Genomic DNA, 21,895 nt, shown 5'->3' with positions numbered 1-21,895 from the left:
GGATTCCTAATTCGACTATCCTCCTCTGAACATGCAACTGTTCTCTGATACACCAAAGGAGGGGTGTCCTGGACACACCTGAACAACCTGGTCACCTCAGGATTATGGTCAGAAGAAGAAATGCATTTGTACATCAACGTCCTGGAAATGCAAGCAGCTTTTCTTGTGCTGCAAGTATTCCAAGAATATTTGAAGGGCCACTTGATAGTGACACCACCATCATATTGGCTTATGTTATCAAGCAAGGAGGCACATGTTTGTGCCTTCTCTGCATACTGACAAAACTGATGCATATCTGGGTGACATTCCACACTGTATAGTTGTCAGCCAAGTACATTGTGGGCAAGAAGAAAATACTAGTAGACACACTAATAAGTTGGCAGGGGCAGGTTGTAGGGTCTGATTGGTCTCTACATTTCTGTGTAGTGGAGAATTCTTGCCCTGTGAGGTTTTCTCCCTATGTTTTGCTCCCTCAGTCAAGATCCATGGGCCATGTTCGAAGATGTCTTCCAACACCCTCTGCAACTGTCTATTAAGGAAAGTAGGCCACCCTCTGTTTTTAGTGTCGTAGAAGGGATACTTCTCCGCTCTGACCATCTGTAGCATAGATCGTGGATTTCCTTGGTTTCCTTCGCTAAGAGAACTGTCTCTCAGTTGCGGGTGTCAAAGGCTACCACTCAATCTTGAGCGTGGTTTTGCAGCTGAATTGTATAGACCTCTCCTCCTTGTGGGAGTTGTCTCACGAGGAGCTTTGAGCAGTCATACCCACCTTGGGATCTCAGACCCCCAGAGTGGGACGCGACCCTCGTTCTTAAGGGTCTTATGCATACCCCATTTGAGCCTTTGAGAGGGTTGTCGGACAGAGATCTGATTCCCAAGACTGTTTTACTAGCCTTTACTTTGGTGAAAAGAGTAGACAAGTTGCACGGTCTCTATTATTTAGTCACCCATGCGCAGGTGTGGAAGGTGGTCTCCTGAGTGCTAGTGACTCAACCTCACCATTGGAAGGACCAAATAAGAGGTGTCAAGGAAGAAGATCTCTTTTTGGCTTTGTGAAATGATCCCTAAAGTGTATGTCTCTACCGCTGAGAGGGGCAAGGTACCAGCTACGGCCAGAGCTCACAAAGTCAGGGGCATTAGCCTTCAGGAGGAATCTTTCAGTTGGCCAGGTGTTGAAGGATGGGTTTTGGAAATGTCAGACCTTCATGGCCTTTTACCTACATGAGTACTGTATACTCATATGTCCCTTGACACATTTCATGCTTGATCCCATGATAGCTGCTCAAGTAGTTTTATAGCCAGTCCAGCTCCCACACAGAACAGGAAGCATAGATGTAAGTCTGGAATGAAAGGTAGAATGACTGGCTACTCTTCATTTTTCTGGCCCCTCTCTTGGGGACAAATTGATCAAATCATCACTCGCTGGATCTGGCTTGATGCTTGTAAGCTACCCTTCTGTGCTCCATTCCATACATTCTAAAGAAGTATCTTCCCCATTCTCCCTAAAGAGGGGGGGGGGGGAAGATGTTGAAATTAATACCAACTTATTGATCATCATACGCAAGGTATATTAATCGGGGACTAATATTCTCTTAGGAAGAAGGGATCCTGCATTTGACCATGTACCAATCCCAGTGAAAGACAGTTAGAAGGTTGCTGGAGTCATCTCCTTTGTTCCTGTATGGGAGCAGACAGATTGAAATTTCCAGGGAAAAATAAAAAACTACAGTAGTTCAGTTCTGGGGAGTCTCCCAGTTCTAACCAACCAATCAGTGAGTCCCCCTACAGTATCTTACAAAACGAAATTTTAATAGTGACTTGTATTTTGACTAGCTATTCAAACCTGAGTCCTTTAAAGTTAAACATTCCTCCTTAACCACCCCTCTCAGCCCTGAGCTGAAGGTTAAAAGTGATGTGTTTCTGACGGACGAAGGAGCGGAGCTTCTAGTCCGCACTCATCAATTGACGTTAACAACCTCGATGGCCATTCTAGCTTCGTTAAAGACATGTTCCTTATTTAAAAGACACTGGTTTGTGTAGCTAGGAAAAAGTTTGTATACAGTGAACCCTCGTTTATCGCGGTAGATAGGTTCCAGACCCGACCGCGATAGGTGAAAATCCGCGAAGTAGTGACACCATATTTACCTATTTATTTAACATGTATATTCAGACTTTTAAAACCTTCCCTTGTACGTAGTACTGTTAACAAACTACCCTTTAATGTACAGAACACTTAATGCATGTACTACAGTACCCTAAACTAAAACACGCACAAATATCAAAGGCGATTTTATATCATGGGTTTCCTAAACACGCCAAAAAGCATGATAAAAAATAGCAACCAATGTTTTGTTTACGTTTATCTCTGATCATAATGAAGAAACAAACGCATTTACACATCTGTGTATAGGTTAGTTTTTGCATCGATTATATTGATTATTCAGTACAGTATGTTGATTTTGTTATTACCTACCAATGTTTTACTTAATTTTTCTTACGACTTCCAAATGAAATGTTTTTCTTTATGACGCCGCCTGAAACGACGGCGTCATAAAGTACGCTCAGTAAACAAACGAAGGCATTTAACGCGCATGATGAAAGTGATAAATAATGATATTACAGTAAAAGCTTTTAGAAAATATGTTATTACAAATATTATTTACCGTATCTATATAAAATCATACATACGTAGCAAAGCAGGAAAACAAATTACGAAAGGGAGAGAGAGAGAGAGAGAGAGAGAGAGAGAGAGAGAGAGAGAGAGAGAGAGAGAGAGAGAGAGAGAGAGAGAGAGAGAGAGTTGTTTTACGTACGTAAATGTAAATTTAAAAAAAAAAAAGCCCCATTTAGAAAATATGTTATTACAAATATTATTTACCGTATCTATATAAAATCATACATACGTAGCAAAGCAGGAAAACAAATTACGAAAGGGAGAGAGAGAGAGAGAGAGAGAGAGAGAGAGAGAGAGAGAGAGAGAGAGAGAGAGAGAGAGAGAGAGTTGTTTTACGTACGTAAATGTAAATTTAAAAAAAAAAAAGCCCCATTTCATATAAAATAGGTTATTACAAATATTTTACTTTATCATATTACAGTAGTCTGTATAATACTGTAAATTTCAGTACAGTGTGTTGTTGTTATAGTCGTGGCGATGAAATTCTCACGAAACAAAAACACGGCATTCCATTATAACAGCTGATTCATTCTCTCTCTCTCTCTCTCTCTCTCTCCTCTCTCTCTCTCTCTCTCTCTCTCTCTCTCTCTCTCTCTCTCTTTCTTTGTGTTATACAATACTTACATATAGATGAAGAAACTAAAATTAGTTTTCTTAGTGTCAATTAAATACGAAACGAAAAAATTATGCCGAGTTTACATCCATTTCAATCGTTGCTAAAAATACGGCATCCGATTTCATCAGCAAACCACTATTTTTTGGGAAACATCATTTTATTCTAGAAAATTGCTACTCTTTAAATAGTTAATTGCAAATTAAGAAAGCGTGTACTTTTGTTTTTAAATTTCGGGTGTGTTTTAAAAATCGAGTATTGTTGACTTCTTTTTGTTTTACTTTTGGCTGTGATTAGATCAGCTGACATCTAGCTGCCGCTCTTGAGAGTGTACGAATACACTGACAAAGTATCGTTTATACCATTTCTTAACTTATTCAAACCGTCCACAGTATACAGTTGATATTACATAAGCACCAATGTGTTATAACCTATGAAATTTTTTTGTTTGTTATATTTAAAACAACACACACACACACTCTCTCTCTCTCTCTCTCTCTCTCTCTCTCTCTCTCTCTCTCTCTCTCTCTCTCTCTCTCTCTCTCTCTCTCTCTCTCTTCTCTTCTCTCTCTCTTCTCTTCTCTTCTCTCTCTCTCTCTCTCTCTCTCTCTCTCTCTCTCTCTCTCTCTCTCTCTCTGTGGGTTACTTTTCACTACCTCCCATTCTTTACCTCTCTCTATCTCTCTAACAAATTATATCTTTGTTGCTCCTCAAAGTTTCATTTATATTGAAAATCAATCATGATTCAATTTTCCTTACTCTCTCCAATCTCGCACCATCGGTCACATCGCGGTATTTTCGAAATTTCCGGAAAATCCGCGATTTTTGTATATACATGCGTTATGAAAAAAATCCGCGAAGTGGTGAATCCGCGATGGTCGAACCGCGAAGTAGCGAGGGCTCACTGTAGCTAGGAAAATTACAATTTTCAATATTAATCTTACCCGATAATCATGTAGCTGTCAACTCCGTTGCCCGACAGAATTCTACGGAAGGGATACGCCAGCGATCGCTATACAAGAGGGGGGTGTACTCACAAGCGCCACCTGTGGCCAGGTACTGCAGTACTTCTTGTTGACACCACCTCAATTTTTCCTCTGTCGTGCTTCCGGCAAGACGTTCATGGATACGCTTATAATTTTGGAGTCTTGTTCACGGTTTTTGGTGAAGTATTGCTCTAAGATTTCAGCTTTCGCTATTCAGGAAGTTTTATTATTAGCTTAGCTAGCTTTTGGAATTAATTTGTTTAATTATGGTGACGAAGAGAGTATGAACTCTCTTTCACCTTTCTATGGCCGACCCTTCCCTTAGACGGAAGTGTTGGTGTCTAAGAGAGTATAGACTCTCTTTCTTAATTTTACTTAACAAAAGTTATAGATTTATTTTATATCTCTCCGCCTTTTATAGGCTTCTTCGATTAACTTCCTTTTATTATAAACTTATTAAAATTAATTTTTATATTTGTTTATAGCGACCTTTCCTAATAGTAGGCGGTCTTTTCTTGGTACCGAAGTTAATTAACATTGAGCCCGTCATTTCGGTTTTACCTGTTAACATATTATGCTATTTTAATGTTTTTGAGAGAATTTCTTTGATAGTCTCGTACTGTTTTCAAAGTTGAACTAACGTTTTGTTTTGTCTCTGCAGTTGTTGACGTTCAGAACGTTCAACTTGCGCTCTATCGTTACGATAGAGAGAGAATTTTCACGGTGTCACGTTGCAGTAACAGTAACCGTTTCTAGCGTTTTGTTCATTCTTTCTTAGCTTAATGGTTTTAATTCTATAAAGGAACTTTTTATTTGGGAAATATTTCAGTTTTTTTCCTTTAACAATAATATGTTTTAACGATATATATGATTGGGCTCTTCTCTCAGGTTCTAAGTCAAGAGAGAGAGAGAGAGAGAGATAGAGACGGAGGGAGAGAGAGCTGGATAAACGTTTCGTTCAAGCGAGTAACGTTGTTATCGTTTTTGCTCTTCTCCCTAGTCTCTTTAGGGGAAGAAGGTAAACGTTTCTAGAGTTTTTTCTTGTTCTCAAGCTTTATGCGGTGAGAGATTTTAAACGTAGTTTATTTGATCTAGTGTTTAGTCTCTTTCCAGCCACTGAATTATTTATCTTTCATTAGATTTTTCTGTTACATTGTAATTCTGTTTTCGCAATTACTAACTTTTAAGGAAGGATAGAATTGCGTGTTTCAGGTACAAACCACTTAAAGTTTCGAGTTCAGTGAAATAAGTGCAAACAGAAAATCAAAAGTGATAAGTGATTAGCGCAAAGTGTGTCAGTGTTGTGCGTGAGGGTACTTCTGTGCGTGCCAGTCGTCCTCCCAGTCCGGGACCTCTTGCAAGCTCCCAAGCCCAGGGGAGAAGCAATGTCGAAGGGCAAAAGGGTTCGGCAGGCCTTGATCGGCGCACAGAAGTATCCTCGGTGGTTGCGGGCGTGTCTTACAGAGACCGTCACTCCCACCCGCAGACGATTGAGCCCTTATTTTGCTCGTCTGCAGAAGAAATTTCGGGGAGAAAACGCTGGACTCAGGTCTCAAGACCTCTTAAACGTAAAGTCCAGACCTCTAGAGTTCAACAACCCGGATGCAGTCATTGGGTTAGCTCTGACTCTCCGCAGTCATCAGGTGACTGCACACCTCCTAAGAGAGGTAAGGCGATGCCTCAACAGACCTCATCTTCTGTTAAGGCTTTGCCTCAACAGACCTTATCGTCTGTTGATCCCAAGATAACTTTGCTGCAGTCCATGCAGTCGCAGCTTGCGGTCTTAATGCGTGAGTTTCAGGCTGAGAAGGTTACACCTCCTCCTGCGAGCGCTCCGCCTCACCGCAGTCCAGTCTGCCAGGCGTACGAAGTTGAGGTTCCTCAAGCTACCTTACCGCGTTCGGAGTTGCCAGTTACCAGCGTTGTGCAGCAACCTCAACCTTCCTTAAGGCAACCTCAACAATGGGAGCAGGAGTCTTTTGCCTTGAGGCAAGATTTTCTTGCAGTTAGACCATCTTCGAGGCAACAACCTTTTGAGGTACGACAACCTCTACCATCCTTGAGGCAGCCACCTCAGCTCTCGCAGCTGCTACCTCAACTTTCCTCAAGGCGAGAGCCTCAACTCTTGAGGCTAGCTCCTCAGGAACCTCAACTCGTGAGACAGGAACTGCGTTCTGCGCAGCCGCTACCTCAACTCTCGCAGCTCACACCTCAAGAACCTCAACTCGTGAGTCAAGAGCCTCTCTCTGCGCAGCCACCTCAACCCTTGAGGCAGGAACCTCATGCTATGAGTCAGCCACCTCAACGCATGCATCTGCCACTTTCTCCTCAACTTGAGCCTCTTCCCATTCAACTTTGAAATAACAAATGACAATAATAACACCTCATTACTTTCATAACTTGCATTTGTAATCATATACATGTATGCCTACACAAACATTATGATAATGGAAGTTATTCGTATTACTTAAATAAACAAATATATATGTATTCCTTGCAATATATTTTTAACAAAATCGCAAAATATGGCAAAAATATCTTCAAAACAAAGATGAATCATGAGTTATGAATGTAATGTAAATATTATGTTGATATTAAAACCCCATGCAAGCATGCATGAAGTAATGCAGTGTTGCCAACAGGGCGAGTTTCCCTTTCCTGAGGTGAAGTAGATTATAGTGCGTATATTTAGTGCAGCTTAATTCTACGATTATCATGCCGGCTATCAAATTCATCAACAAAACAGTCTAAATCAATTCCCTCGGCACGTGCACTTTCAATGGACAGTAATGCGATATTACTCAATCTAGCACTGGTCATGGAATTTCTGAGAAATGTTACACGCCATGCAACATGCTCTGCTTACCTTACAGCATGCTCTACATACAGCATGCTCTGCATACAGCATGCTCTGCATACAGCATGTTCTGCATACCTTACCGCATGCTTCTCAGTCACACATCTTTGGTTGTTGCCAACTCACTAGACTGTCAAGCAGTTTCATAACGTTGCCTTCTAGTCTGCTGCTTTTGCACCAGTGAAACCCTCACTGAGAGAACTTAGCTTTTCTCGGATATGGTCCCTGTAGATGAGAAAGTGCTTTTCTCCCTCCTTCTGATATTCCCTTGAGGACTCTGTCATTTGGAGAGGAGCCTTTAGCTGCGTAGCCTCCTATGGACTTTTATTTAAGCATAACATGCTTCCAGGGAAGGTAATGGTTCCACTTCAGTCGCTAACCCCGTCTGTTACCACACCTGCTCCCATAGACCTTGAGCTGTGTTGCAAGACATGCAGTCCAAGCTTAGTCCTTGTTAGAGGATTTTTTGTTTACGGAGTCAGTGTGTCACTGGGAAGACGTTCAACAACCAGCAGAAGTGACTTGTTGTGACGCAGTGCGGCAACCTCAGCAACCCGATAAGGAGTTGTCTGTACGACCCAGACAGTCTAGACAGCTTCGGGTTGTCACTGTACTTCCTCGCTTCCCCATGGTTGACAGTTCACAGACTGTGCAGCAGTACCATGATCTTGTGTCCGGCTCCGTCAGACGACTGGCTTTTAAGAGCTCCCACAAGTCGTCGCTGTCTGGAGATTCTCAGATGGACTTTGGATCTGACCAAGGAACTGGGCCTCCTGGTCAGTTTTGAGGAGTCTCAGCTCGTCCCATCCCAGACCATTGTCTACCTGGGTATGGATCTTCAGAGTCGAGCTTTTCAGGCTTTTCCGTCGGCCCCAAGGATCTTCCAAGCCCTAGAATGCATCCAGAGCATGCTGAGAAGGAACCGATGCTCAGTCAGGTAGTGGATGAGTCTAACAGGGACACTTTCATCGCTGGCCCTGTTCATCGTGTTAGGGAGACTCCACCTCCCCCCCCTTCAGTATCATCTAGCTGCTCACTGGATAAAGGACATGACGCTAGAGACGGTCTCGGTTCCTGTTTCCGAAGAGAGGAGGTCTTCTCTTGCGTGGTGTAAGAACAGCTTTCTTCTCAAGGAAGTCTACCTTTGGCTGTTCAGAAACCCGACCGCCGTCTCCTCTCGGACGCATCAGACACGGGCTGGGGTGCGACTTTGGACGGACAGGAATGCTCGGGAACATGGAATCAGGATCAAAGGACACTTCACATCAATTGCAAGGAGTTATTGGCGGTTCTTCTGGCCTTGATAAACTTCAAGTCCCTCCAGCTTAACAAGGTGGTGGAGGTGGACTCTGACAACACCACAGCCCTGGCTTACATCTTCAAGCAGGGAGGGACTCTTTCGTGGAAGTTGTTCTAGATCGCAAGGGACCTCCTCATCTGGTCAAAAGATCGAAAGCTCACGCTGATAACGAGGTTCATTCAGGGCGGTATGAATGTCATGGCAGATCGCCTCAGCCGGAAGGGGTCAGGTCATCCCCACAGAGTGGACCCTTCACAAGAATGTTTGCAGCAGACTTTGGGCCCTGTGGGGTCAGCCAACCATAGATCTGTTCGCTACCCTCGATAACCTAGAGACTCCTGTTGTATTGTTCTCCGGTTCCAGACCCAGCAGCAGTTCACGTGGATGCTTTTCTGCTGGATTGGTCCCATCTCGACCTGTATGCATTCCCCGCCGTTCAAGTTTGTCAACAGGGTACTTCAGAAGTTCTCCTCTCGCAAAGGGACACGGCTGACGTTGGTTGGCTCCGCTCTGGCCCGCGAGAGAATGGTTCATAGAGATACTGCAATGGCTGGTCGACATTCCCAGGACTCTTCCTCTAGGAGTGAACCTTCTACGTCAACCTCACGTAAAGAAGGTACACCCAAACCTCCACGCTCTTCGTCTGACTGCCTTCAGACTTTCGAAAGACTCTCAAGAGCTAGGGGCTTTTCGAAGGAGGCAGCCAGAGCGATTGCCAGAGCAAGGAGAACATCCACTCTCAGAATCTATCAGTCTCAAGGGGAAGTCTTCCGTAGCTGGTACAAGACCAATGCAGTTTCCTCAACCAGTACCACTGTAACCCAGATTGCTGACTTCCTGTTACATCTAAGGAAAGTAAGATCCCTTTCAGCTCCTACGATCAAGGGTTACAGAAGTATGTTGGCAGCGGTTTTCCGCCACAGAGGCTTGGATCTTTCCACCAACAAAGATCTACAGGACCTCCCTAGGTCTTTTGAGACCTCAAAGGAACGTCGGTTGTCCACTCCAGGCTGGAATCTAGACGTGGTCCTAAGGTTCCTTATGTCATCAAGATTTGAACCTCTCCAATCAGCCTCTTTTTAGGACCTCACATTAAAAACTCTTTTCCTCGTGTGCTTGACAACAGCTAAAAGAGTAAGTGAGATCCACGCCTTCAGCAGGATCATTGTTTTCACATCTGAAACGGCTACATGTTCCTTGCAGCTCGGTTTTTGCTAAACGAGCTTCCTTCACGTCCTTGGCCTAAGTCGTTCGAGATCCCAAGCCTGTCCAACTTGGTGGGGAATGAACTGGAGAGAGTACTTTGCCCAGTTAGAGCTCTTAGGTACTATCTAAAAAGGTCTTAACCTTTACGAGGACAATCAGAAGCCTTATGGTGTGCTATCAAGAAACCTTCTTTTCCAAGGTCTAAGAACTCAGTTTCTTACCTATTCAGGCTTCTGATTAGGGAAGCACATTCTCATCTGAAGGAAGAAGACCTTGCTTTGCTGAAGGTAAGGACACATGAAGTGGGAGCTGTGGCTACTTCAGTGGCCTTCAAACAGAACCGTTCTCTGCAGAGTGTTATGGATGCAACCTATTGGAGAAGCAAGTCAGTGTTCGCATCATTCTATCTCAAAGATGTCCAGTCTCTTTACGAGTACTGTACTGCTACACCCTGGGACCATTCGTAGCAACGAATGCAGTAGTAGGCGAGGGCTCAGCCACTACATTCCCATAATCCCATAACCTTTTTAACCTTTCTCTTGAATACTTTTTATGGGTTGTACGGTCGGCTAAGAAGCCTTCCACATCCTTGTTGATTTGGCGGGTGGTCAATTCTTTCTTGAGAAGCGCCGAGGTTAAAGGTTGTGATGAGGTCCTTTAGTATGGGTTGCAGCCCTTGATACTTCAGCACCTTAGAGTTGTTCAGCCTCCTAAGAGGAACGCTGCGCTCAGTAAGGAAGACGAACTTATTTAAGGCAGAGTAATGGCTCAAGTCGACTTCCTTACCAGGTACTTATAATTTCATTGTTATTTTGAATAACTGATAATATGAAAATACGGGATACTTAGCTTCTTGATATACATGTACACTGGTTTTCACCCACCTCCCTGGGTGTGAATCAGCTACATGATTATCGGGTAAGATTAATATTGAAAAATGTTATTTTCATTAGTAAAATAAATTTTTGAATATACTTACCCGATAATCATGATTTAATTGACCCACCCTTCCTCCCCATAGAACCAGTGGACCGAGGAAAAATTGAGGTGGTGTCAACAAGAAGTACTGCAGTACCTGGCCACAGGTGGCGCTTGTGAGTACACCCCCCTCTTGTATAGCGATCGCTGGCGTATCCCTTCCGTAGAATTCTGTCGGGCAACGGAGTTGACAGCTACATGATTATCGGGTAAGTATATTCAAAAATTTATTTTACTAATGAAAATAACATGTTACTTTTAAAATTTATTTTTTCAATTGGGAGGATACTCATTGGTAAAATTCAGTATTTTCCTTTCCTTTCATAGGTGTGTAACATTACTATGATAATCTTATGAGGTATCAGATCTTTGGCTACTAAGACATTCCAATCAGTAAATGCTCTACTGGATCCTTTATGCGTATCAAACACAAGTACATTCAGGATCTCGATATGTACCTTGTACTGTATAGGAATTTAGTGGTATATATGATTAATGGAGTTATAGAAACAAACTTTATTTTAAAGTAACAAAATTTTTCATACAAACTTATCAGTCATATTTTGAGTCCCTCCCCAACCCTCCAAATCTTGTTGCCTTACATAGAATTTTCATAAAATCTGGAAGATGATTGCAACATACATAAAGATCCAAATGGTATCTATGAAAAATTAACCATCTTTCTGTTAGATAAAAGATTGTGAATCTGGGAACATATGGACACTTGTACAGTAATACCTCAGAAAAAAAATTAATTTCTTCCGGAGTGTCTTTCGTATCGTGATTTTTACGTATAATAACTTGCATTTTTCATGTAAATTGCGTAAATCGTTCCAAGCCCTATGAAAACTCGTCTATAATAAGTGTATAACCAGAATGAAATGGAGACAAATTTATTTGATTCATTCAATATACCTAACCTAACCGCTAATACTTGTAAATGAAGTAATTATTAGAACATATTTAGTTGTATTTTATTGTGGTTAGTACAGTACTGTATACCTTTATTATAGAATTTAACGTGATGTTTTTGTAGGGCTTGGAATGAATTAGGTGATGTACATGTAAAACAGGACTTGTTATTCAAAAAGGTCCCGATACGAAAGCCACTGCGGAATGAATTAATTTCGTATCTAGAGGTATTACTGTATTTATGAATCATGGACTATAACAATATTTTTCAGAGGTGAGATATAGTATATAGTACTGTATATTTTGTTATTTTTATTGATCCTTTTGTTATCCTCAAGCAAGAGGCTTAGGATGTTTCTATTGTTTTCATTAAATTATGATTTTCTAATATTAGCAACTTTTTCTTGATTGAACAGTCGGTTAAGCCTTTGTGTGGATCTCAAACAAGGAGCAGAAATCCGAGATTTAAGTGATTTGAGAGACCTTTTATCAAACCTAAAGTGTCAAGGACTTCTACCTTCCACTCTTGCTTTGGAGGAGCTCTTTACTACCCTTGACCAGGTAAGCTTAATTTTGTTTGGGATTAACTTATACAATATTGACTTTTATGGAATTTTTCAATTTTGTTTTCAGTAAAGAAGTTTGTACAATTTTTAAATGGAAGTTGTGTGCAGTTCATGTTTTATTACCTTGAATGTTTGAAAGATTGCCTATGTACTCTTGTCAAATTACTTTAAATGTATTTCATTTGAAATGGGTTTAAAAACAGTTGTTAGAACTTGGCAATATTGTTTAGTATACGTTATAAAGATTCATATTTTAATTCTTTATTTTCTTCGTAGATATGAAATTGCTCAGATTGTTAGAATTGTGTAACAGTTTATGAACAGTGGAACTTATCTGATTTCAGGCAAGTCCAGCACTAAGTGAAAGAGCACCACCAGAAGGACAAGAAGATCCCCCTCTTCATCAGTCTATAATCAGTTTGACACACAATAATAATGATGTTGATGATGACAACAAAAATAATAATGACAGTGATACTGGGAGCACATTAGTGAGTGATACATCGAGCACCCCAAAAGACACTGATGATAAACGGAGACTTGATATCATAGGGGGAGTAAGATGGGAAGAATTAACAAAGATTGGCTGTGAAATAATCGGAGAGGGTGGTGTCGATGAGGAAGAGCTCCAGCGGGAAGTATCAATGACTGGGGCAAGGCCAAAGCAGAGGCTGGGCTGTGAATTTACTAAATCTGAACCTGTTGTCCATAAAGTTGTAAATAATTCTGTTGCTGCTACAAGTAGATTTAGAGAAAGGCTGCAAAAGAAAAAGGCTATAAATAATTCAGAGCGAAGACGGTTGTATAAGGAAAGTTTCAGGAAAGAAAGGAAATTGCCAAGTCTGTACATACCTGTTGATGTTGATATTTCTAAGTATAAAGAAGAGGTGAGTTATTTGTAAATTGTTTTAATTGAAAAGGGAGAAAATTCTTTTTGTTAGCAGTGGCATTGCTTACCAGTTACCAAATATTTTACTGATTTTATACTTTCATTTCTGCACTCAGGTTTTCTTAAGCAAAAATGCATCAATAAACTTGATAGGTTTGTGAATATAAGAACAAGATTATTTTTCAGTATCTCATTTTCATACAATTAGATACATATGTGATGAAGTGTTTTCCATTTTGTTCTCTTGCAGGAAGACAGACTAAATCTGGAAATCGTACAAGGTCAAAGTAACTTGGTTATGACTGGTCAGAATGTAGATTTAGCATCTCAGGAAGTTATGAAAAATCAGTTATTTACTAAAGAGGATGAAAAGTTTTATAGGGTAAGTTTGGTTGTTAGATTGCCTCCACTACGGAGGTTATGGCTTTATGTTTTTTGTAGACTAACTACGTATATGAAAACTAAGGATTTATTTCATATAATTTTGCAGTAGAGTTCATGTACTGTACTTGTGAACTGTTGTTATGGTTTGGTGTAAGGGTCCAAGAGTGGAACAATTTTTTTTTTTTTATCTAATTCTTATTTTATTTTGATATGGGTGTGTATTTGAAGCAGAACCAAATATTCAAAAATATTACTTATTGTTACTGACTGGCATTTAAAGAAGACCAAGGGTTTTAGTTACGAAAGAAACCATGATGAAATTCAGAAATAATGCATAGTCTCTTAGTGCAGTAACTGCTATACATGGCATTACAATGAGGAAAGAATACTCATTTGATGCAGAGTATTTAATAACTTGGCCAAGATTTACAACTGCTCATTGATTTTTCTAGTTTGGTTATTTGTATTTGTTTGTGCACTTGTAGTGCAAGCTGTATTTATATTTACACATTGCAGTAATTTAGGAGATGTTTAGATTTTAAAATTGCAATTTCCTTGAAATCAAAATTAAAGTTAGGTCAGTCTTCATCTGAATTATTCAATTTGAATATACAGCTAAGGCATAAGTTTCAAGTGTGCATTACATTACTGAAACTAACTAGAAAGTAATGGGAGAAAAATTGATTTACAGGTATTTGTTTTTAATGACAAAATATGATATCCACAGCTGTTCAGTGTGCGAGAAGGACATAGTAGTGGCAGTAGTGTTGGGGTGCAAATTGTTTTGTCTTCTCAAGCACTATATGTTCTAAATCCATTGCCAAAGTGGACAAAACCACGACATCATGTTCCCTACCATGATATTCATACCATAATAGTGAGTATCTTCTTTCCAGTTATAAGTTTGTAAGCTTAGTTTTATATGTAGAATAGTTATGTTAATTAGGTAGAAGCTTTGATTATAAAGGGTCAGCTTATTATATTAATATTCCCAAATGATCACTAGGCTTCATAGATTTTTCAGTTTTAATGAAAAAAGTTTCTTTTTTATTAGACCATCTAGAAAGTATGTACAACATAGTAACATCTTAATATACAAGTTTAAAGTAAGTTAATCTGAAATAGCACGCTCTATTATTAAGAAGAAAAAGTTTGAGATGCACTCAAGTTCAAAAAGATCACAAGGCCAAGGACTGCTGGCCAATTTGATTGCTGAACCATATTGATTTGCCTTTATTTTTAATCAAATATTTATTTCAATAAACGCTTTTGTGCAATATGGTTGAAAATGAGTTGACTAAAGAGTGGTAATGAGGGTAATGTACACAAGAGACCTATAAAATCTTCTTCCTTAGAACAAAGATGTATGACTTGAATAAATTAGGCTTATTAGGTTCATAATTCCTTGTTATTTTTTTAATCACTTACTGTACAACCATAACACAACATAGAAACAAAAACATATTACACTTTATATTTCTAAAGCTTAGAAATTATATGAATTGGGCAAAAATATGCGTGATATTTTGCATTCGTAGAGAAATAAGCCTAGCAATAATTCTATTTGAGAAAGCCCAACTGATGAATGAGATAAAGACCGTTGTTAATACTGATTTAGAAAAAAATTTATTCTGTTTTAAAACACTGCATTAACTCTTTAAAAACACTGCTTTAACACAATTTATAAAAATTTTCCATTCCCTAAAGATGTTCTAGACTTGGCTGCAGTAATGTCATTATTATTTTGAATTGATATCTTACAATGTGACTTTAAGTATAATATAAACAAATGATAGCCTTATTCATAAAAATGTAAAAAATTATAATTAAAATTGTTTGTTTCTACATGGATACAAAACCTTGTCTTATGATCAAGGTATGATTTCACTGAAGCTCAAAACTCATCTGTTAGAATGTTTAGTAAGGAGTCGGTAGTAACTAACGAGTAGTTGGGGAAGCTCCGCCTGTTAGCTCCCTGAGTACAGTGACTACTTTTAGGCTTAAACCGCCAAGTAGTACAGTAATGATATACTCTCTGTGTTCCAAACTTGATTTCTTTAATTTTCTTTTTTGTTTTGTAGATTATTTGATTGTTGTTTGCTGTTGTAGGGAGAAACCACACGTAGGCATAATATCTTGCCTAGGAGTTTTTGGCCGTTGGGCAAGATGTTCATGGATTCCCATTCTTTGTGCCTTTGTTACAGAGGTCATGACTCCTTACAGCAGTCGTCCCCCCATTAGGAGTGTAAGGAGTTTTCGTCCTCTTAGTGGCAAGAGTACAGCAGCAGCAGGAAGGAGTCCAAGTGAGATTCTTTGCCTTGGAAGTCATTCGCTAGATTTCCACTATCTCCTTTTGGAACTCTGGCTTCTGATCCTTCTCCATCACTCTCCTCTGGGGGAAAAGGAACAGAATGATGACAACATTCATCTAACCCTAGGACAAACTCAGAATGAAATGGCTTTATCTGCCTCACCTAGGGAAGCAGGTATTCCTTCTCTTTTGGGTAAGCCCAAAGCATTAAATTCAGATGATGATACAGCCAAGGACAACTCATTAAGGATGCTGTATACTATCTTAGATCTGGATGGTATTCTATTGAAGAAAAGAATTTTTGCAAACCCTTGCATTTACAGTACTAAGACAGAATCTTCTGTAGAACCATCATCTTCTGCCACACCAGTGGAGGAAGCCCTTGGCATGACCCCTTCCATCCTTTTGAGTTTCCCTGGAGGCACAGTTGATCGCTGATCCTCACCTTTAGGGGTTCCATTAGTATTCCGTTGAATGGAAAGATTTTGGAAACCAATGCAACTACAGTACTAAGGCAGAATCTTCCCCTACAGACCCATCTTCTTCTGCCACACCAGTGGAGGAAGCCCTTAGAATGACCCCTTTCATCCTTTTCAGTGTCCCTGGAGGTACAGTTGATCGCTGATCCTCGCCTTTGGGGGTACCATTACATTCTGATTTGACATCTCCGGCTAAGGGAAGGAAGCACCTCCGGCGTCCATCGTCTCCCAGCTCATTCCTTTTGACCTTTTTGTTTGCTATGGCTTATTCACATTCTGTTCGTCTTCTAAAGACAAAAAGGATTTTATCATAAGCATTCTGTAGATCTACAAAAGCTCAGAAGAGCTTGTGGTTTTCCCTAAGCCACTTTTCCTGTAGCTGCCTTACTATAAAGATGGCACCCACAGTCCCTCTCCCCCTCATAAATCCATACTCCTTTTTACCAATCTTTACAATCTTATCTAGTACCCTCTCAAAAGCTTTCACACTATGCTCTGTTAGTTTAATTCTTTTCTAGTTACCTCATTCCATGTCATCATCATCATGCTTGAATATAGATACCATTAGAGACTTCTCAATCTTTAGGCATTATTTCATCTTCCCATATTGCTCTTAACCCTTTTACCCCCAGGCTATTTGGAAATTTCCAACCCTTAACCCCCAGGGTGTTATTTTTTTCCCAGCACATTTTGCAGTATATTTTTTTTTAAATTGCTCTAACAGGCTTAATTTTGGTCATAGAGAGGTCAGGTTGGTCTCATTCTCTTGGAAAATGCCTGAATTTTCTCAAAAAATTATCAAAAATATGAAAAAAAAAAAAATTTTATAGCATTTTTTTGCAAGGACGTACCGGTACATCCATGGGGGTAAAGGTATGGCTTTTGTGAAACGTACCAGTACGTCCTTTTGGGGGTAAAAAGGTTAATAAATCCAGCATCCATTCTTCCTCCTCTGTAGCTAGTATTTTGACAATTTCAATATAAAACTGATGGACCTGATGCTTTACCATTTTTCATTTTACTCATGCCACTTCACTTCTGTATTCCTAACTATACAAACCTAAGTCCTTTAAGTTACACTTCTTACAGTAACATTCCTGTAACTCCCAGGCCTAAGGTCAAAAGTGAGTGTTTAGCTGACTGACGTATGAGTGCAGCTTACCTCCCACCTGCCAATAGTTATAATGGCCACTTCAGCTTCATTGAAGTCATCCTACTGTTATATACAAATTACTTTGATAAGTTTTGATATTAACTAGCATTCATTCATTCCTACTTATCCATTCCATGTATTTTTCTTTTGTCAAAACTTTTGCAGGGTGTCGAGATAGTTTCATTCAATTGATTTTCTTTTTGATGTATTGATTGTATCATTTACACCAGGGAGTGTTTTGCCTAGTTTCCCATAAATAGTGTTTTTTTTTTTCTTTTGTGTTAGTTTGTTTTCTGGTCTTTTGAATCAAGAAATTGCAGTGTAGGTATGTTGACTAACCTACTAAGCTATTCAGTGTGTTTATGAGTAGTTTTGGCAGAGACCTACACAGACAACTTGCATCTTGCTGCTCCAAGAATTTGCACCAGCTCTCATGCATCACTTTCTATAACTGGCCTGGCTCTCAGTAGGAGCTTTGCCTCTCCATAAAGGATTATTAGTCTTTCAAGGGGCTCTACAAAAGTTTAAATTTTGAACTCTTTAATATTTGTTCCTCATCTATTTATTGTGCGCTGTACTTTTAACCTGCGGATGGAAAGGAAAGGCTCTCTTCAAATGACCTACTGTATAGCCTATGCAACCTGGGTTCCTTTAGCTAGTATGTGGTGAACTAAGGTGAACTATTTTGATAGACAGTGTCAAAGCCCACCTTAGTTAAGAATATTACATAGCATTTTTGCAGACTTCACAAAGTGACTTGACTGGTTACTGTGCAAACATAACTCTGAAGGGTGCATTTGTGCACCTACTTTTCTGCTTATCCAGGCTACTGCTGTTTTCTTAGACACTGTACAGTATTTGGTGTTTCTAGGAAAGCCTATTGACCATAAATGCTGTGAATTATGAGGTAGTGAATTTGTATGAATTTTTTTAACTACAGTACTGTACTTGTTTATGGACTAAAGTAATAGAAATTTTTTTAAACAAAAGATTATGGGAATTAAGTTAATTTTCCCTGGATGTCAATTTGTTGTAGTATGTGCAAATTTTTTTAGGAGAGTGACAGACTCCATTTAGAATGCATTAGATATATACAGTAAGTGATGTTGGTCTCCAGTTTTGAATTATAAGAGCAAATCAATTTTAGTTCCCTTTGAGTTTTAAGTTTTCCTTATTTTTCCTTATTCTTATTAATTGCTAAGCTATAACCCTAGTTGGAAAAGCAGGATGCTATAAGCCCAGGGGCTCCAACAGGGAAAATAGCCCAGTATGGAAAGGAAACAAGGAAAAAAAATATCTTAGGCACAGTAACATTAAAATAAATCTCTTGTATAAACTATAAAAACTTTAACAAAACAAGAGGAAGAGAAACAAGATAGAATAGTTTGCCCGAAGTGTACCCTCAAGCAAGAGTACTCTAACCCAAGACAGTGCAAGACCATGGTACAGAGGTAATGGCACTACCCAAGACTAGAGAACAATGGTTTAATTTTGGAGTGTCTATCTCCTAGAAGAGCAGCTTACCATAGCTAAATAGTCCCTTCTACCCTTACCAAGAGGAAAGTGGCCACTGAACAATTACAGAGCAGTAGTTAACCCCTTGGGTGAAGAAGAATTGTTTGGTAATGTCAGTGTTGTCAGGTTCATGAGGACAGAGGAGAATCTGTAAAGAATAGGCCTTTGACCGTGTTAATCATGAGGCCCTTGTTTTCAAACTCAAACAGTTGGGAGTGGGTGGGTTGTTTCTTAGCATTATTATTGATGTTTTAAGTAATAGATCTCAAAGAGTTGTTGTTGATGGGCACCATAGTTGGTATAGGAATGTGATATCTGGTGTTCCACAGGGTAGTGTTCTTGGCCCTTTACTTTTCATACTATATACACATGACATGTGGTTTGGCCTAGAAAACAAGCTTGTTGCATATGCAGATGATGCTACTCTCTGTGCATCAATTCCATCCTATGAATGTAGATCAGGGGTTGGTGAATCCCTTAATAGAGATCTAGCTAAAATTAGTGCATGGTGCAAATTATGAGGTATGAAGTTGAATCCTAACAAAACTCAAAGTATGTTTGTAAGTAGGTCAAGGATGGTGGCTCCTCAACATCCGGATCTCAGTATTGATAATGTTTCTTTAATTTTAAATATTTAACTTAGCCGGTGAATATATAATAGCTGCAACTCTGTTGCTCGACAGACACATACATAAAAAACTCGCGAGCGATCGCTATGCAGGTTGCGGGTGTGCCCACCAGCGCCAACTGTTGGCCAGATACCAATCTCGGATGTAAACAAAACCTTCAATTTCTTCTCTGTCGACGTGTCGACAAGACGTACTTTTACTCGCTGTTGAACCTGGAGTTTTTCCCATCATATTTGGTGAAGTACTTTAATTTGGTTTGAGCTTTCGCAGTACAGGTGTTTTTTCTTCAAATAAATCCTTGAACTCGTTTTTGGATAGATTTAATTTTTGATGACAAAGAGAGTATGGACTTTCTTTGACTTTTAAATGGCCGACCCTTCCCTTAGACGGAAGTGTGTTTAGGCTTTTAGCAATTATCTTATCACGTTATAAATTAATTATAGATTTTCCTCTATATATTTTATATCTCACCGCCTTTATTAGGCCTCTTCGATTAACTTTCCATTTATAATAAACATAAAAATAAATTTTAATGATTTGTTTATATGCGACCTTTCCTGAGAGTAGGCGGTCCTAACTTGGAAACCGAAGTTAAACAACGTTGAGCCCTTTCAATCGTAAATAGCTTTTAAAGAGCTAATGATTTAAAACTTTTTAAATGAATATTTTTTAATAGATATTTTATGAAAGATTTTCTTTGAATAGTCTTCGTACTGTTTCAAAGATGAACTAACGTTTAGTTTATTTATGCTACGCAGTTTGCGCTCTATCGTTACGATAGAGAGAGAGAGTATCACGGTTTCACTTTGCAGAAAGAGTAAATCGATTCTGACGTTTTGTTCATTCTTCTTTCAAAGCTTAAATGTTTTAAATTCTATTATAAAGGAACTTTTTATTTGAAAAACCTTTCAGTTTTTTCCTTTGGTCAAATAACATGTTTTTTTGACGAAACATAAGTGGGCTCTTCTCTTAGGTGCAAAATCAAGAGAGAGAGAGAGAGAGAAAGATAGAGACGGAGGGAGAGAGAGGAGAGAAAACGTTCCATTCAAGCGGGTAACGTTGTTCTCGAGTTACTCTCGTCCCTAGTCTCTGTACGGGGAGAAAGGATAAAACGTTTTTAGTTTTTTATTCTCGTCCCCAGGCAATGTACGGTGAGAGATTGAAAACGTAGTTTTGAATGAACTAGTGTTTAGTCTCTTCCCCAGCCACTGAATTTTTTATCTTAAAATATGTTTACTGTTTTTTGCTGGTATTAATGTGCTTGCATTACACGACTGATTTCGCAATTACTACCTTTTGATGAGGGTAGAATTGCGTGCTTCAGGTAGAAATCAGTAAAAGTTTCGATTTTCAGTGAAATAAGTGCAAAACAGAAAATCGTAGTGATAAAGTGATATTGCGCAAAGTGTTATCAGTGTTGCGACCGAGGGTTCGTCTGTTCGTGCCTGTCGTTCGCCTAATCCGGGACCTCTTGCAAGCTCCCAAGCCCAGGGGAGAAGTAATGTCGTACGACTTATGGGTTCGAGAGGCCTTGATCAGCGAACAGACGTTCCCTCTATGGTATCGGGTGTATCTTACCAAGATCACCCCTACCATAAGGCGAGAGAGACGATTTTCTCCTCGTCATCCGAAGGCTTTTCGCATAAGACACCTGAAACAAGGTTTCGAGGCCCTTAAGCGAAAGTCAGTCCTTTAAGGACAGGTCCAGCGTCCTGGTTGTAGCCATTAGGACAGCTCTGACCCTATGCAGTCATCGGAAGACTGCTCGCCGCCTAACAAAAGCGTAACACAGACTCCGAGAGTCTTTTTGTTGGCAAGGTTTTGCGGTCACAGACGTTACCCTCGTCTCTTACCGCAACCATTTCCGTTGATCCTAAATGGGTTGTACGGCAAGACATGCAGAATAAGCTTGCCTCCCTTATGGAAGACTATTCTGCCGATAAGTCCGTTGAGCCTAGCCGTTTATCTCATCGAGATCCTGGCTTTCAGCCACCCTAACGTTCCTTTGTGCGTCCTGTTGACGTTGGCGTAGCTAAGTCACGTCAGTCAGGTTGTTTAGAACCACACTCGATGCGGTCTCGTGTGGATTTTCAGCCACATTTGGACGTTAGGCCACTTGCTGATGCTCCTGTTGACGTTCAGGACGTTCGCTAACAATCGGAGTTGACTTGTTTTGACGCTGAGCGTCAACCTCCGCATTCTAGAGTTGTTTTGACTGCTCAGTCTAGGCGGTCAAAGCAGTCTCGAGTGGACGCTGTGCGTCCTCACGCACCTGTTGTTGTTGACAGTTCACAGACTGTCAAGCAGTTACATGACGTTGCGTCCTGGTCTCTCGCACCTGTTGTTGTTGACAGTTCACAGACTGTCAAGCAGTTACATGACGTTGCGTCCTGGTCCGCTACTAATGCACCAGTGCGTGTGGACTCTGCTTGTAAAGCATTGC

General features: G+C 39.9%; 1 protein-coding gene across 3 annotated transcripts in view; it reads left to right on the top strand.

Annotated features, from left to right (window-relative positions):
- Positions 1–21,895, top strand: part of prd1 (pruning defect 1) — a 145,249-nt gene that overhangs the window by 73,400 nt on the left and 49,954 nt on the right. For all 3 annotated transcript variants that reach the window (XM_068358854.1, XM_068358855.1, XM_068358853.1), the window contains 4 exons: positions 11,943–12,087; positions 12,437–12,979; positions 13,232–13,363; positions 14,093–14,242. In XM_068358854.1, the coding sequence (XP_068214955.1) occupies positions 11,943–12,087; positions 12,437–12,979; positions 13,232–13,363; positions 14,093–14,242 (970 nt within the window). The remainder of the gene's footprint in view (positions 1–11,942; positions 12,088–12,436; positions 12,980–13,231; positions 13,364–14,092; positions 14,243–21,895) is intronic.

The sequence above is a fragment of the Palaemon carinicauda genome, chromosome 35 (assembly GCF_036898095.1).
Source record: "Palaemon carinicauda isolate YSFRI2023 chromosome 35, ASM3689809v2, whole genome shotgun sequence".
NCBI classification, from domain to species: domain Eukaryota; kingdom Metazoa; phylum Arthropoda; class Malacostraca; order Decapoda; family Palaemonidae; genus Palaemon; species Palaemon carinicauda.
This window is presented reverse-complemented; position numbering and strand designations above follow the sequence as displayed.